The sequence below is a fragment of the Vipera ursinii genome (assembly GCF_947247035.1).
Source record: "Vipera ursinii genome assembly, chromosome: 1".
Classification (NCBI taxonomy): domain Eukaryota; kingdom Metazoa; phylum Chordata; class Lepidosauria; order Squamata; family Viperidae; genus Vipera; species Vipera ursinii.
The window spans coordinates 344,068,027-344,086,299 of NC_139512.1; the positions used below are offsets into that span (position 1 = coordinate 344,068,027).

The 18,273-nt window shown below is 41.0% G+C and overlaps 1 protein-coding gene across 4 annotated transcripts in view; it reads left to right on the forward strand.

Moving 5' to 3' along the window:
• The window catches only part of GTF2I (general transcription factor IIi), a 76,710-nt gene extending 67,075 nt beyond the window's left edge, over window positions 1–9,635 (forward strand). For 3 of the 4 annotated variants that reach the window (XM_083349396.1, XM_083349398.1, XM_083349397.1), the window contains 7 exons: window positions 1,148–1,258; window positions 2,619–2,699; window positions 4,973–5,156; window positions 6,852–6,880; window positions 7,472–7,540; window positions 7,863–7,907; window positions 8,313–9,635. In XM_083349396.1, the coding sequence (XP_083205522.1) occupies window positions 1,148–1,258; window positions 2,619–2,699; window positions 4,973–5,156; window positions 6,852–6,880; window positions 7,472–7,540; window positions 7,863–7,907; window positions 8,313–8,371 (578 nt within the window). In that variant the 3' untranslated portion in view covers window positions 8,372–9,635. Of the gene's footprint in view, window positions 1–1,147; window positions 1,259–2,618; window positions 2,700–4,972; window positions 5,157–6,851; window positions 6,881–7,471; window positions 7,541–7,862; window positions 7,908–8,312 lie in introns of those variants that run through there. The other variant, XR_014490826.1, reaches the window with a different exon arrangement.
• Window positions 9,636–18,273: the final 8,638 nt, after the last annotated feature.

An 18,273-nucleotide genomic window follows, 5' to 3' on the forward strand; every position in this document is an offset into this window, starting at 1 on the left:
GTCCCTGTTGTCATCATCATTAACCAATTGTTAGGCAAGGAATCACCCCAATCTAAGTCTTTCCCAGTTTGGTCTCTCCCAACCGTGACTCTCAGTGAAGTAAGGGACTGCATCCCCCATCCACTGTCTCTCCATCTCTGCCAAGGTAGCTGCTGCCTGTATGCGGCCTTCTTCCCAAGGCCCCATGTTGTCTGAATCGCATGTACCTTTCTCATGAAGCTTTGGGAAGCTGCACATGATTTGGACACATGGTCTCGGGAAGAAGGCTTGGCGTGGCCAGCAGTTGCCTCTTGAAAAGCCAGGCTGGGTGTGCCTCATTAGCAGCGGAAGGGAGAGGATGGCAAAGGTCATCTGGGAGGTGGCAGGTCCAGCAGAGCCCAGGACCATGGAGATGGCACAGTGCAAAGGCAACCAGAAGGGCAGAGATAGAGGGAGTGTAGCTGGATTTGTAAATGCAGGTGGGCCTCCAAGCACCTGAATTTTGATTGTGTGACTTTGGGACATAACTACCATTTATTCAGCACTGCTGTAACTTCGAATGGTCACTGAATGAATGGTTATTAAGTGAGGACTATCATGTGAGAGGCCTCCATATTGGATACTGAGCTCCCACAATAAAAAGAATACATTCATTAAGTAATATCTCCATTTCCTATGTATCATGGTGTTCTGTCCGTACAAAACCAGATTTCAGTAGACGAGCACAAAAACTGTCAGTGGGCAACTGCACATCTGAGCCAACCAGTAGCATTTCAGTCGGATTCTTGATTCAAAGTGGATCTGCAGCTACAAGAAAATAGCTACAACACCAGCTGTGGTTTACTGACATTTTGCTTCATTAATTTATTTATCCAGTTCTCTAGCTGCCATTCTGTATGCTGGTCTGTATTTCCTTTCTAGTGCTTTTAAAATTCAAAAGCTGCAGATCTTTGCAGCACTTTCGCCCTTTTGTAGTAGGAAACAAGTTTTGATCTGGTTCGAGTTACAGCTGTCAGCTTTAATCTAATGCAGTCTAATTCTTGCATAATCGGTCTCTCTCGCTGGTTTCTTCTTTAAATTTTCACTGTGCATTTTTTTTATTAAAAACGAGAATGGGGTTTATTTGAAAGGTTTTGAGCTAATGTTTTGCCTCTACGTCTTTTCCAAGGAAGAACCAGCTTATGTAATACTGTGATAAATGCTGTAAATGTGCCTGACCCAGTGGTGAACACAGCTGCTGGAGTAGAAGACCTGAACATCATCCAAGTGACAATACCAGGTACCCTGCCCGCTTTCTTTCATTCTGAGGTTTTACAAGCTGTTGAGCAACACTTTTTAAAATTCAGTTTACATTTTTTGTTCAAGCTCAAAAGCAACAGACTTACAACACATGGCTGAAGTTACAGCCATTGCAGTGCCCCATGGTCATGTGATTAAAATTGGATGCACCAACTCCCCAGCTGCCTACTCCCCCCCCCCATTTTCTTGCATCCTGACTTGCAGTTGGGCAAGCAGTCCCTGAAACGCACTTGCCATTCCCCAGCAAGTGCCAGCAAGTATTCATTCACTCAATTGTCTTAGCCCAGCCCCAGTCCCCCACCAGCAGGCAACAAGGAAGCATTTGTTCACTCCTGAGCCCCCCCATAGCAAGCATTCCTTTACTCATCTGTCTTCTCTTCCCATTCCCCACACTAATCTTTTCCATTTTGCACCCAGCTGCAGCCAAAAGCAGAAGAGGTTCACTACCATTGCTGTTTCCTTTTCAGACCCACCTTCTTCCACAAATATTTCCTCTATGTGACTGAAGCCTGTGCTAGGTTACAAAGGTTTACACTACCTTTGCTGACTCCTTTTTGAACCCACATTCTCCCAGCAAACGTTCCCTACATGTGCGGGGTTAGAAAGCTGCCTTGCACAGGGAACATTCACGGCAGAAGCTGGATCCGAAAAGGTGACAGCAAAGACGGTGAGCCACTTCTGCTTTGGGCGTGGCCGGGTGGAAAAGGTGAAAAGAAAGGCCTGGTGTGGCAAATTAAGAGTGGTGTGCTTCTATTTTTTATTTTATTTTATTTGTCTTTTGCAGGGTGCAAAAGATGAAAAAATGGTGCAGGGAATGGTGAGAGTAATAATTGCTTCTGCTTAGATGCCCAGTTCAATGCCCATTGGAACGTTCTGTCTGTAAGCAAACTTTAGGAGAAGGGGAGACATGGGACAAATGATTTTCGCTTTTGTTTTGTTTTTGTTTTGGGTATTGGTATATGTACGATGTCAGGCACTGGTTGGAAATTAGGATTGAGATGTTTTTTTGCTTTTCCTATTGAGGGCAGTTTTGTTCGTTATAAGGACACCTCAGGCTTAAGCTTACCCAGTTTGCTCTGATTTCCAGTGCAAAACAGTAGGATATCTGCCAATTTAGCAGTGAAGAGAATACATTCTGTGTTTCAGGTCATCCTTCTCTCCATTTCTTCAAGCCCCAAAGAGCAAATCACCTAGGCCAGGATTAAGCATCATCCACTACCAGAAAATAGAGCAATCTCAAATAGTTCCCCTTGGACTGATCATTATGTTGTCTTAAATCTTTAAAAGTCATTAAAAAAAACCCCATACAAATACAGTGATTGCATCTTTACATTTTGCAGATGACGATGAGAGAACCTCCAAAGTAGAGAAGGCCCGGCAGCTGAGAGAGCAAGTGAACGATCTCTTCAGTCGAAAATTTGGTTTGTGCATTTCCTCTACAGAAAAGTCAAAATAATTGCCTTCTTGCCTTCTCAGCCTTTGAATCCATTGTTGTGCTACTCAGGGCAGCTGAAACAGCAAAACAATCTTTCTCCGTTTTCGAAGTGGGGAAATGTATAAACAAACAAGCCCTTAATTCCTGTGTTTTGTTTTAAGCAGCTGTGGATCTATGTCCACATGAACGGAAAAAACATATGCTCTGTGGCAAAGAATAGTTTCCTTTAGCCAGCCTCTCCTACTTACAAAAGCAATCGGTTTTAGGGACAGCTAGGCGGATTTATGTGGTGGGATCAGGTGTATTTCTTATCAAAATCACTGCACAAAATGGCAGACGGGTCTGTGCTTGAACCCACGGATAAAATGGAGGGTGGCAATGAAACCACAGATGAAATGTTGGCTAGAGTGAGGCATTCAGGATTGCTTGCTTGCATCTTATGAGGAACTATGCAGTGGTAGCATGATTTTCTTCTAAGCTGCTACGTGAGAAATTCTAACATTTAGTTTTTAACACTCCTCCCTTTCCTCCACAAAACTGATGCTCACCGCCAGCTGCCTTCTGGTTCACTGCCCACACATTTCAACGGCACTTGCTGCTGTCTCACCCCCACGTTGAATCCCACCTACAGAGCAAGAGCTACCCACCAGGAAGCACCTGCTGCTACTGTGGCAGCTCAGGGTTGTTGCTCTCTTTTGCAATGATTTCCCCGTCCCAATTTGCTTTATTATTAGCTTGGTTACTTTTAACCAAGAGAAGAAGGGGACGTCAGAGAATGAGGTGGCTGGATGGAGTCACTGAAGCAGTAGGCGTGAGCTTAAATGGACTCCAGAAGATGGTAGAGGACAGGAAGGCCTGGAGGAACGTTGTCCATGGGGTCGCGATGGGTCGGACACGACTTCGCAGCTAACAGCAACAACTTTTAACCCTTTGGAAAACAGAAGTAGAGCTGAAGCACCAGTATCAAAGTAATTTTTAAGACTGTAGCTAAGTTTTCTTAGCTCTGAAAAGAAACCCTAACCCAACTGGTACAGAACAGCAATCAAAGAAAACAGCCACCAGTCTCCAGCAGAAATATTATTACAGTGCAAAGAAAAAATGAAGATTAAAGCTATGGGGAATAAAAAGGAATAGACCAGGCAGAAAGCACTTTTGGGAGGATATGCCAAAGCTGGGGAGACATTTCCCTTGCAGCCATTGGCCATTCCAAATGGAACAGGACTTCCATCCGACAGTCCTATTTGGCACAGGAGAAGAAAATCCTTCGAAGTACAATGTATAATTAAGCTAGAGTGTCGTTTGACACAAAGTGTACATAATTTAAAAGATTCTGATCTTTCCTAATATGAGCTGTGATAAGTACATTTTTAAAAGCAACTGTTCCTCTGAACAAAAATAATAATTGCTGAGAAGCAAATAGACAGAAGTTCTTGCTTTCATTTCCTGATCCTGAAGTACGAAAACATAAAAACATCTCTTTGACTGTTACGATAGAAACAATGTGTACGTGTTGATCTGATCAGGATTTAATTTTTTAAAAAAATTATTAATAGGTCATGTGAGGTTTTTTTTTTTTTTTTAAAAAAAAAAGCCACACTATTACTACCTTGAATGAACAAAGTATGTAATTAAAGGAATATTAGGTTCCTTGTTATGTAAAAATAGTCATTTGAAGTTTTTTCTCACAATATTGTTCTTTCTCATAACTACTATGCAGTTATATTCCAAATACGTTGTTTACTCCTCGTGCATTTTTATCATCTTGTTCCCAAGGAATATGTACAAGTATTTCAAGAAGTACAAGTGGTCCTCCACTTACAACAATATATTTAGTGACTGTTTCAAGTTACAATGGCACTAAAAAAAAACGACTTATGACCATTTTTCACACTTATGACCGTTGCAGCGTCCACATGATCACATGATTTTCATTTGGATGCTTAACAACTGGTTCATACTTATGACAGTTGCAGTGTCCCAGGATCATGTGGCCATCTTTTGCAACCCGACAAGCAAAATCAATGGGGAAGCCAGATCCACTCAATAACCCATGTTACTAAATTTAACAACTGCAGTGATTCATTTAACAAACGTGGCAAGACAAGTTGTAAAATGGGGCAAGACTCACTTAACAAATTTCTCACTTAGCAGCATAAATTCTGGGCTCAATTGTTGGTCATGAGTTGAGGACCCCCTGTACCTCTGAAGCCAGATTCGTTTACTTGCCATCTTTGTTAAGCTCCCTTTTCTCTTCTGTAGGGGAAGCCATTGGTATGGGATACCCTGTGAAAGTCCCATACCGAAAAATCACTGTCAACCCTGGCTGTGTGGTGGTGGATGGAATGCCCCCTGGTGTGTCTTTTAAAGCTCCCAGCTATCTTGAAATCAGTTCCATGAGGAAGATTCTGGATTCCGCAGAGTTTATTAAATTTACTGTCATTAGGTACGTGACTTTCAGCAGTACAGTACTTAGTGTAACCGACATAATTTAGTTGTATGTTGAAAGAAACTGTTGCAGATCTGGGTGTTGGGTTTGGACCCACAGCACCCTCAGAGCTGGGAAAAGCCAGCCCTCTCTTCAGTGCCAGGCAGGATGTTAAGAGAGCCCATCTTGTCTTCTTCTAGCCTCGATTGCATTTGGTACCACAGGCTTCTACCGCACTCTTAAAAGAGGATGTGGTGACTGCATTGGCAATTGGCCCATGGTCAAACAGATCTAAGCAGTGTTGAAAGTTCAGGCGGGAAAGTTCTCTATATTGAGGCTTGACCTGGAGATGGAACATTCTGTTTCTGCCTCTGACCTGTAGGACTCTCTTCTCTGGGAGTTCACATTCTTAGGCATTACAGGTAGTCCTCAACTTACAACCATTCATTGAGTGAACATTTGAGGTTATAATGGCACTGAAAAAAGTGACCTACAACTACTGCTTGGCACGTATTTAGGACAATTGCAATGTCCCAGGGTCACGTCATCGCCATTTTTAACCCTTCCCAGAAGGCTTCTGATAAGCAAAGTCAATGGGGGGAGGGGGGAACCAGATTCTCTTAATGACCATATGATTCATTTAACAACTACAGTGTTTAGCTTGTGACCGGTGCAAAAAGGGTCATAAAATTGGGCACAACTGAAAATTGGTTAGCAATGGAAATTCCAGTCCCAATATGGTCATAAGTTGAGAACTGCCTGTAATTTCTAACTACTTTAAGTAGTGCAGAATTGGAAGTTCAACTCTTTGGTATAATGGTTAAAATGTTTTATAGTTATCAGGCTTTTTATAACCCATCTTGAAGAGAATATAGTAAGAATTTGGGTGACAGCTTCTTCTCTCATCCCCATTTAAGACAAAGGACAACTGATTTGAGGAGATATTTTCAGTAGCAGAGATGAGTATTTTGTTCCTTGAGATTTGTCCTGGGTAGAGACAGAAATAGAATTTTGGAATGCTTGTGATCAGGCATTCAAGTATAGTTTAAAAAAGGGTAAATATAGATAAAGTATTAGGTATTGAAAGAAATATGCTAAAAGTGGAAGAATTAAACAGAATGCAATAAAGCAGGAAATATATTTATTAGTTTGAACGGTGTGAAAATACAAAACTACAGTTGTGTATTTTTTACGTTGAATATTTCTTATTGGACTTGCTGAATGGTTTAGGAATTATAGAATTGGTAGAGCACAGTTGAAGCTTTTAGATTCCATTAATTGAACTATTTGTTGCATTTATATCCCGCCTTTCCTCCAGGAGCTCAAGGCCGTCTACATTATCCCCCTTCAATTTTATACTTGCAACAACCCTGTAAGGTATGTTAGGCTAAAAGTCACCCAGGATATTTTATATCGGAGCAGAGATATGAACCTGGGTCTCCACATTCCTAGTCCAACACACTAACCACTATTCCACACACTGATTGGTGGCTGGGTATGAGTTACAGTCAGACATATTTGGAGGGCATCAGGTTGAGGAAGCCTGCATTAAAGTAACATAGAAGAAGAAAATCACACGGTTTTTGAAGCTTAAGAGGGCTTATATTGGTTCTAAAAATCAGACACTTAAAATCTTTCCTGGAAGTCATCAGTGGAAGTTTGAATTAAGTAAATTATTTCTGCGTATTGAAGTTTTGCATTGTTTTCCAACAGACCATTCCCTGGACTTGTAATGAACAACCGTAAGTAATTCATTAACAAAATAAATCTTTATAACCATTTTATTAATTGCATTAAGCCGTCTCACTAAAAGTGACTCTGGGCAATGTACAAACAGCTATGCATTTCTGTCATTTCTATGGTCAGTTTAGAGGTCTTTTCTGCTGTTTTACCCATTTTAAAAATAATCCATCATTGCCTGGATACAACACAATACGTCACATAGCAGGTCAGCAATATGGTGAAGGATAAATTTCTCAACAATTCTTTACCTCTACTTGCTTTTCATTTTGGCTTGGCTGCATCATTATCTACAGTGCAACCCTACATATTATTTTATTTTAGTGAAATCTCTAATCCTTTCCAAATAGGCTTCTAAATTTTAGGTGGTCCAGATGTATTCGAAAATGTTATGGCAGAAAAGGGAAGTGATTTTTATAAACTCAAAATTTTTATACAGACAGCATCATTGTTCTGTGTTTTTCCTATCTAACTGCCAAAATATTTTAACAGTTTGCACACTGAAACTAAATAATGCTGTATCTTTACGAATAACCCTCAGGTATTTCTCAGGGGCATTGCTTGATAAAAATTTAATTTTTATCCTGTTCTAGAAATTACCGAAAAAACAGAAGCAGAAGTCCCAGCAGTCACCGTGCCAGCTCCTGAGCCAGTGGTACAAGGTAAACATTACAATTAAATTCATGGCTTAATAATTATCAGCATGATTTCTAAGGAAGCTTGTGCTCATTACATTTCAAGTTTCATGTGATTATTATTATTATGTTGGGAGTAGATAACAAAACCCTCCACTGCAGTATTGTGGTAGAAATAGAATGACGTAGTTTTAGATGCTCTTGAGTCTTGTCTTATAAAAGAGGCTTTAGAGACTTCTGTGTAGAGTAGAAACAGTCATTTGAAGGCTACAGTCATTGACAAGGCCTGTTGATAAAAGTTGCTACCAATATAGAATTAATACAAATATCTGTGTGTATTTTCTTCTAGAGCCAGTTGAAACGGACCAAATAGTACAAGTATCTGTGGAGGAAGGTAAGGATCTGTGATCTAATGAGAAGAAAGCACTTGCTATTTGGATAAGTATGTCATGTCCATGAAGCTAAATATAAAGTTAAATCCGTTTTATATTCTTTGTAAAGAATCTTGCTAGCTTTTCTAATTATGAATCAATGAACAAATATTAATATATGGGTTGGCTGGTATCCCATTCTTAAATTGTAATCTGTCTTAGGTTCAGTGTGTTTTGTGAATCATGTCCCATTTGCTGCTTTTTTCCTTTATTTTAAGCTACTCTTTCGGAGTTTATCAAAATAACAGTATTAGCATCAGGAAAGCTTACAGCCCTTTGGAGAAACAGAATATAAGATCTCCATGTCTCTTGTTCTTCAGTGTGCTTAGTATTGTCTAAAAGCAGCCAAATACTCTTTGTCTCCACAGATTCAGTACAGACTGAAGAACACGCTCAAATAAAGCAAGAGCCAGATCCAACGTGGTAGACCTGACTTGCATTAGGGTGAAGGACAGTCATAACCGAAGCAGAGTGGTGGGTGGTATTCAGATACTTTTCTAGGTGGGAGATGGACCCCCGACTGTTGCGTTGAATGCAGACTCTATGATCTGACTTCCATTTATATTGGTCCTGTAACTACCGTGCGTAGATCACTTAACTTGGCAGAGTCCCTCTTACTGTCTTTTTAAGTTGTGCTCCTTTTGTCCTTGGGTCACTTGCTTTGACTTATAGTCCTCCTGAATCTTTAGAGCAATCTTCCCCCACCTAATGTCCTCTGTATGTTTTGGATGACATCCTCTCTGCCCATTGGCTTTGCTGGCGGGGGCTGATGGGTGTTGGAGTCCATGTCTGGAGGGCTGGAGATACCTAACAAAACCAAGTTAAAACTGAAAGAAATATGTACAGTATGCAAAAATAGCCATTATTTTCCACAGGGCTTCTAGTAGCAGTTTATTTAACTTGAATCTCTGCCATTTTGTTTTTTTCTCCTCGATCTCCAATCAAAAGCAAAAACATCAAGGCTTGTGAAGAGTTTGTTGGGATGACCTGTGTAATATAATTGTATAAGAGAAATACCTTCTGTCTGTCCTATTCTAATGTCTGTGGAGATTCTCAATGATCATCCAGGTCATGGTTGTCCCAGAGATGCTTTTCAAAAGGCAACTGGTGGTTTTTGAAAAAGTTTTGCTTGTCATCTGAAGAAGCTTTTTGGATGAGAAATGAAACATTTTCAAAGAAAAAAACGAAGTCCAAAAGCCTTTTGAAAAGTACCTTTGGGACATTCTATCATAACCCAACCCTTCCTTCCTTCCTTCCTTCCTTCCTTCCTTCCTTCCTTCCTTCCTTCCTTCCTTCCTTCCTTCCTTCCTTCCTATCTCTACTTGGGTCAAAGGTCTTGGGAATTGTTACAAAACAGAGATATCTTCAGTCCCAGCCCTAATTGAGAAAAAAGGCCGAACAATTGTTAGTTTTTTGTTTTTGCTAATAAAAATCAGCAGGGATTAGCAAATAAATCTGCCTCCTAGGTGAATAGCCCGTAGATACATTTTGCCTTTTTTTTCCTTGAAGAAGGATGTCCACCATAGTTCAGGTTAATTTAAACTAGGAGGGAGGGAGTTGAAATTTGTCCAATTTTAATTTCTCTTTCTCCTTAATGGCTAATTGGATAATAGTATCTGTATATTTGAAATAATTTTTTCCTATGATATATCTCTCAACTCATATGTTTTTAATAAATAAATAAAAATGGTTTCCTGAGCTGCAGTTTCATTTGAACATATAAAGATTATGAGGGTGGGATCCATATCAAGCTTGAGGTAGGGCTGCTTACGGGGATAGTAAGGCCAGTGGTTGTGACTTGTCCTGCCCTCCATCCCACAGATTCACCCAGGGGAGGCTTTCCCTTCTCAGCTACTGCCAGTAAGGAGACACTGGGCTTGCTTGTAGAATTGGCATCTTGCTGCTTGCTCATGAGACACTTAACTTTGCTGGGCTGCAGAATTTTCAGGATAGGGAACTTTGCCCCATTTCTTGGCACTGGTGTTGGCTAAAGAAGAATCAGTGCTGGCTGAAGAGGAGCTTGAAAAGGTATCGTACTGGATTCAGTGGCTGTTGAATCAATGGATGCAAGCACCCAATGAGATTGATTCACCTGCATCTTGAAGCCTGGCCCTGAGGCCATCACAGATAGCAATAACACTTAGACTTATATACCCCTCCAACAGTACTTTACAGCACTCTCAGAGCAGCATACAATGTCAGCATATTGCCCTAAACAGTCTGGGTCCTCATTTTACCAACCTTGGTAGGATGGAAGCCTGAGTCAACCTTGAGCTGGTCAGGATTGAACTCCTGGCAGTGGGCAGAGTTTGCCTGCAATGCTGCATTTTAACTACTGTGCCACCGGGGCTCAGATACGCACAAACGTCAACTGGTCCAGCATGAAGCAGTGTGGGTGATGAGGACATGCCTCTATATTTTACCCTTGCTTCACCAGCTACACTGATTGACAGTTTGCTTCTAGGAGCAATTCAAGGTGCTGGTTATGATTTATAAAGCCCTATATGACATGGGACCTGTTTGTCTAGCTCAGGGGTCTTCAAACCTGGCCCTTTTATGACTTGTGGACTTAAAATCCCAAAATTCCTTAGCCAGGCACACTGGCTGAGGAATTCTGGGAGTTGAAATCCACAAGTCATGAAAGGGCCAGGTTTGAAGACCCCTGGTCTAGCTCAATCAGCTTGGCTGGTTTAATTCAACAGGGTTGGTGCACTCTGTGTTCTTTTGATTAAACAGTGTCATTTATTAGGACCCAGGGAGTGTGTCTCATTCCTCATCCATGTCCTCCACACTTCCAGGTGTTCTATTAAACAGTCCCATAGCAAATACTGTTTTTGTTTCTCTCCTTTTATTCTTACCCAAACACTCTCACCTGGATCAGCATGTTGTAATGAATGAACTTTGATATACAGGTGAAACTCGAAAAATTAGAATATTGTGCAAAAGTTCATTTATTTCAGTAACGCAACTTAAAAGGGGAAACTAATATATGAGATAGACTCATTACATGCAAAGCAAGATAGTTCAAGCTGTGATTTGTCATAATTGTGATGATTATGGCTTACAGCTCATGAAAACCCCAAATCCACAATCTCAGTAAACTAGAATATTGTGACAAGGTGCAATATTCTAGGCTCAAAGTGTCCCACCCTAATCAGCTAATTAAGCAATAACGCCTGCAAAGGGTTCCTGAGCCTTTAAATGGTCTCTCAGTCTGGTTCATTAGGAATCACAATCATGGGGAAGACTGCTGACCTGACAGTTGTGCAGAAAACCATCATTGACACCCTCCATAAGGAGGGAAAGCCTCAAAAGGTAATTGCAAAAGAAGTTGGATGTTCCCAAAGTGCCGAAAGCACATTAATAGAAAGTTATGTGGAAGGGAAAAGTGTGGAAGAAAAAGGTGCACAAGCAGCAGGGATGACCGCAGCCTGGAGAGGATTGTCAGGAAAAGGCCATTCAAAAGTGTTGGGGACTTTCACAAGGAGTGGACTGAGGCTGCAGTCAGTGCATCAAGAGCCACCACACACAGATGGATCCTGGACATGGGCTTCAAATGTCGTATTCCTCTTGTCAGGCCGCTCCTGAACAACAAACAACGTCGGAAGCGTCTTACCTGGGCTAAAGAAAAACAGACCTGGTCTGTTGCTCAGTGGTCCAAAGTCCTCTTTTCTGATGAAAGAAACTTTTGCATCTCATTTGGAAACCAAAGACCCAGAGTCTGGAGGAAGAATGGAGAGGCGCACACTGCAAGATGCTTGAAGTCCAGTGTGAAGTTTCCACAGTCTGTGTTGATTTGGGGAGCCATGTCATCTGCTGGGGTTGGTCCACTGTGCTTCATTAAGTCCAGGGTCAACGCAGCCGTCTACCAAGAGATTTTGGAGCACTTCATGCTTCCTTCCGCAGACGAGCTTTATGGGGATGCTGACTTCATTTTCCAGCAGGACTTGGCACCTGCCCACACTGCCAAAAGCACCAAAACCTGGTTCAATGACTGTGGGATTACTGTGCTTGATTGGCCAGCAAACTCGCCTGACCTGAACCCCATAGAGAACCCCAAGAGAAAGATGAGAGACATGAGACCGAACAATGCAGAAGAGCTGAAGGCCGCTATTGAAGCATCCTGGTCTTCCATAACACCTCAGCAGTGCCACAGGCTGATAGCTTCCATGCCACGCCGCATTGAGGCAGTAATTGCTGCAAAAGGGGCCCAAACCAAGTACTGAGTACATATGCATGCTTATACTTTTCAGAGGTCCAATATTGTTCTATGTACACTCCTTGTTTTATTGATTGCATGCAATATTCTAATTTTCTGAGATTGTGGATTTGGGGTTTTCATGAGCTGTACGCCATAATCATCACAATTATGACAAATCACGGCTTGAACTATCTTACTTTGCATGTAATGAGTATCTCATATATTAGTTTCCCCTTTTAAGTTGCATTACTGAAATAAATGAACTTTTGCACGATATTCTAATTTTTCAAGTTTCACCTGTAGCAGTGTGACTTAATTAAATTTAGAGGCTGTCTGACTCCAGCTCATCCTAGGCAGCTTCCATTTTAAAAATTAAGGAAAAATCCACATTAACATGGAAAAAAGAACCATGCATGTTCAGAAAAAAACATACAATATAACAACAACAAAAAATGCACCTGATGGGCTTAACACCCACCCTACCACAACGCAGAGGCAAAGAGTCAGATCTTCAAAGACTTTTGAAACTTCTACCATGAAGAAGTGTCATGGGGCCACAACGCAGACCACTTGGTTCCTAGTCCTTATGGGTGATGCTGTATAGCGCAATGCTGTTTTCAGTTTATTCCTTGCAATTGGAGCATTTATTATATACGTAGGTAGTCCTCGACTTAACAACCACAACTGGGGCCAGAATTTCCATTGCTAAATAACCTCTTTGTTACAGTTAACTGAATCCCTGCAGTTGTTAAGCAGATTATGCAGACATTAAGCAGATCTGGTTCCCCCCACTGACTGCTTGTCAGAAGTTGGCTGGGAAGGTTTGAAATGGCGATCCCAGGATCCTGGGATGCTGCAATTATTGTAAATACATGCCAGTTGCCAAGCACCCCAATTTTGATCAGATGATTATGGGGATGCCTCAGTGGTCATAAGTGCAAGGAACGGTCATAAGTCACTTTGTTCAGTGCTGTTGTAACTGAATGGTCACTAAACAATGACTAAATCAAGGACTATCTGTAGCTAAAATGTAAAGCAACATGGCTGCTTTTCTTATTGCCCAGGCTAGCAAGCATTTTCTTGCCTCGAGCATTTCATTTTGACTTCTTCCTCTTTAGTTGAGCCAAAATAGATCTTTTATCTCTTTCTGCTCTCACACCGGGCCTACTGAGAGGCTGTGTGTTAATTAAACCTAGAATTTCCTCCCACATGTATTTGGCAAGTCACATTGTTTCTAAAAATGTTTTGTATGTATATCCTTTGTGGTCGGACAGAGCTTTTTATTTTTTTCTTGTGTGTCTAATAAAAAAATATGAAGCACAAGAAGATAACGTTTTTAAAGTTTTGTTAGCAGCCCCTTTCTAGAATTATACCAAGAAGGCCTGGCTAAAAAGTTTTTCCTTTGCTCGGTTTCACTTTTAAAGCCAGGCGTTGGTGGGAATCACAATGGAGGATTTCAAAAAGACATGAAGGCTATTCAGAAGCAAGAGTGAGAAAGAGAGAAAGCTATTTTTGAACTGATTTTCTTGCTGTCTGATCCTATGAGAATCCCATACAGTACAGCTGTTCTCATATGCAGGTAGTCCTCGACTTATGACCACAATTGACTCCTGAGACATTTTTAAAGTAAATTTTGCCCCATTTTATGAACTTCCTTGCCACAGCTGTTAAGTGAATCAATGCAGTTGTTAAGTGAATCTGGCTACCCCGTTGACTGCTTGTCAGAAGGTCACAAAAGGGGATCACATGTCCCCTGGACACTGCAATTGTCATAAATACAAGTCATAAATGTAAGTGTGGGATAGTGACAGCAGTTTGAGTTGGTAACATGCAGACCAATAAGGAGGACACTGCAGCCATCATCTCTTGAATTCTTGCTTGTGTGTAACACAGATCAGTCTCATCACCTGAGGGAAGGCTGCTTTATGCAACCATTTCCATAGAAGCTTGATTCAGAGCAAGTAGCCCAGCCTTGTCGTATGCATAACCCTATGCAACAATAGTTTCTCAGTTGTGGTGCAATAATTTATTCATCCTATTACAGTAACCACACCTAGGTCATCAAAAGGAGAACTTCTGCAGGCACGTAGGCATCTGACGTTTTGTGGAATCCTGTCCACCGGCTTGTCTATTTGGGGATGTGTAGAACCCAAATACAAGAAAAGAAGTAGATAGACAAGCAGAAGTGTAACACTGATAGTATAACAGAGTTGGAAGAGACCTTGTAAGTCTTCTAGTCCAACCCTTTGCTCAAGTAGAAAATCCTACACCGTTTCAGACAAATGGTTGTCCAATTTCTTCTTAAAAATCTCCAGTGTTGGACCACCCACAACTTCTGGAGGAAAGTCCTTCCACTGATAAATTGTTCTCACTGATAGGGAATTTCTCTTTAATCATAAATTGGATCTCTATGTTGCTTCTTGCCTTGCCCTCAGGTGCTTTGGGAAAGAGGTCAACCCTCTCTTCTCTGTGAAAGCCCTTCAAATATTCGAACACTGCTATAAAGTCACCCTTAGACCTTCTCTTCTTTAGACCAGACATTCTCAGTTCCTGCAACCGTTCTTCATATGTTTTAACCTCCAGTCCCCTAATCATTCTCTGCACTTTTTCTAGAATCTCCACATCTTTTTTGTATCAGGGTGATACAAAACTTGATGCAGTATCCCAAGTCTGGTCTCACCAGGGCAGTGTAAAGTAGTACTAACACTTCATGTGATCTTAATATACAGGCTTATGCTGTGAAATGGATCTTAAAACTCATGCAGAGTTTGATGCTGTACTAGAAAGTAGAATGAGGTCAGCATTTTACACAGGGCTTCCTAAAACCTGGGTAAATGGGCAAAAGTCATTTTTCTTGGGTAATGACTCACAAACCCATTACCTAATCCACAGGTCTGCAACCCGCGGCTCCGGAGCCGCATGCGGCTCCCAGTCCTCTGCCATGTGCAGTCCAAAAAAAAAAGTGGGACTAAAAAAGTTCAACCAATCAATTCAAATATGCAGGGTAGGTGCATATCTCGCCTTGGCTCCACTCTTTAGTCAAACCCTGTTCTGCGCATGTACGCGCATGTGCACACATTTTTTGCGGCTCCCAGTTTTTCCTTTTGTGAGGGAACCGGTTCTGAGTGGCTCTTTCATTGTTTCAAGTTGCTGACCCCTGACCTAATCAATCACCACAGAGAAATTGACTTAAAATGTTTTCTCTAGAATCTACCTATACTGTACAGTGTTTCTGATAAATGGTTTTGGTAATGGAGGAAGCCTGAAATGGTATAAGGTTTCCTGCCTGAGCAGGGTGTTGGACTAGATGACCTCCAAGGTCCCTTCCAACTTTATTATTATTATTATTATTATTATTATTATTATTATTATTATTATTATTATTATTATTATTATTGGATTTTGTATAGCATAGCAAAATGCAGCATAACATAAAATTCACAGAAGCAACGTATAAAATATGTATCAAAGTATAACACCAGAGCAGTGAATTATTTTAAAAACACACGGTATGAGTGATGAATTAAATTATGTACTATAACAGGTTACTAACACTCTAGACCAGTAGTTCTCAACCTATGGTCTCTAAGGGCCCCTGGGCGGGGTGGGGGGGTGGGGGCTGCAATGTCATCACAGGACATCCATGAAGGTTTGAAGAAATGTTATAATTTAAATTTTGACTTAAGTCTCGGGGGTCAGCAGCCATGACCTGTGGCCACCAAAGGTATTTAAAGGGTGTCCATGTGGAAGAAAAGGTTGAGAACCATCAGTCTAGGCCAGGGGTAGGCAACTTCGGCTCTTTTATGACTCATGGACTTCAACTCCCAGAATTCCTGAGCCAACACACAAAAGAGCCAAGGTTGCCTACCACTGGTCTAGGCTTTTAAAGGCCTATAAGCAAAATTGCTCTGTAAAAGCTATATGGGGAGCAGGCAGCCGCTGTGTGATATCTTTTTTTTCAAGGCTGGTTTTAGCATGGAGGAGTGGAGAAACAACATTTCTCTGCAGTGCTGCATCTGTCACCTTCCTTCACTAACAATCCTGGTGGCTAAATGGTTGATGATGTCATCCAAATCACTTGGAAGTTCTGCTGTTGCCATTCCTGGTTTAGGATTCTGGCCATCCATGATCTTTCTTTGTTACAGCGGACTTACGTAAACTCCTTCTCAACAAGCCAAGAATTCTGGTTTTGTTCAATGTGGCAAGCATCTTTCAGGTTTGTTTCACTGGTTCTGTGAACAGGAAAAATCACAGAGGAGCAAAATTAGTTTTATATTGAAACTTACATTAAATTTAGCATCTTTCCCTTTATCCAGCCATGAAAATCTGCAGCTTTTCAAATCCTGAACTTGTAACTCCTAGCATTTTTCTACATTGGCCATTTTAATTGAAGGCTGCTCAGGCTCAGCTTTATTTCACCCTAAGTAAATCTAATCAGAAAGCCATGATTCATGGAACTGCTCCAACTTGTAACACACCTTCCTTTTTATTTTTTCCCCTCTTGCGACAAGTTAATACAAGAGTTTACATTATAAACTACTGGTTACATCTTAATAAATCAGAACGTGGGTGGTGTGTTAGAACAGAAAGTCCTCATTTAGTGACACAACAGTATTAAAAAAGCAATCTGGGACCTTAACAGATCTGCAAAGCACAAAAGAAAGTTGAAGTAAGTTCATAAATGCTGTTGCAGTTTCACTTAATGACTATTTAGCTTAATAACTGAGTTGTTGGTCCTAGTTGTGGTCACTAAATGAGAACCTCCTGTATAAGCAGCTTGTAATGTCCTATTTGTACAAGAAACCAGACTAGGGTAATTACGGCTAATATCCCAACCTGAAATTGCTTTTATTGATCCTCCTCTTAGGTTTCTTAAACAAAGAACACTGATCTCTAACACTCTCAGTTGGACACAATAAATCATCAACCCAAAGCTGAGAATTTTTAAAAAGCCCTCCTCAGTCATCACAATGATCAAAACCCGTGGCAAGGGTCCACCAAAATATAAAACTAGTGGTGAATTTTTTAGCAATTAGGGTGGCATTTTCTTTTAGAGCAACAAAGGACAATCCAGTGATGTAATGATGTTCCTGAGTCATCAGGTTGGGTTTTCCTTAGAAGGGAATGTTGGGGAGATTAAATGTTTTTTAATATTATTACCTTTTGGATGTGGAAAGCCTAAGCAAATATTGCCCATAGTTGGCAGTGCAATTGCTAGAGGTTGTATTTCACTTATTATAGACAACAAAGCAAGCTGGCAACAGAAGAGGATGTTAGGAAGAAGCTTAAACTGACTCCACCTTAACTTCCTTTAAAAGATGCTCACTCTTTACTAGAGGAAGAAAATCACTGTCATGCTTCCAAAATTCTGTGGTTGTATTCTACTGTATAAGAATAAAATAAAGAGTTCTGATGTCTGTTTCCTGATGTGTTCTATCTTCAGGGGCTGACATTTATCCAGCCATCCATTCATTTTGTATCGCTGTCCACTGGACAGTGGGTAGTGCAACTCTGGGTAGTTAACATCCAATTGAAAACAACAAAATAATCAAAAAATCAAATGCATCCTATCTAAAGCAAAAGGCTGCAAAAACGGGTTTAGGACAGGGAAGTCCAATCTCGGCAACTTTTAAGACTTGCATGGCTGGCTGGGGAATTCTGGGAGTTGAAGTCCACAAGTCTTAAAGTTGCCAAAGTTGGATACCCCTAGTTAGGGTCATAGGTTAATTGCTGCCGAGGATCCCTTATGTGAAATCGGCAGCTATTGCAAATCAATCTGTCAATCAGCCCCAAAGCCAAGGACATAAATTTTCTGCAGCTCACTGAGAGATACCTACCACAAGTCTATTTAATCCAAGACAGTATTCCCTAAACCGTATTCCCCTTCCAGTAGTGCAAGTTGAAAATAACATGATGGCACGTAACCAAATAATCAGAACATTGTGAGAAGATCCGCAGGATGTGGTCAAAAAAGCCGTAATGGCTACTATATATGCTACGTGCTGCACTTGCTCCTTCTTCTGGCAGAGCTCATATGAAGGCTTAAGCTAGGATTGGGAAGTCCAGGAATCACACATGACAGTGAGGCATCGTTTTGTTTTTGTGCTTTTTCAAAATATTATGACTGC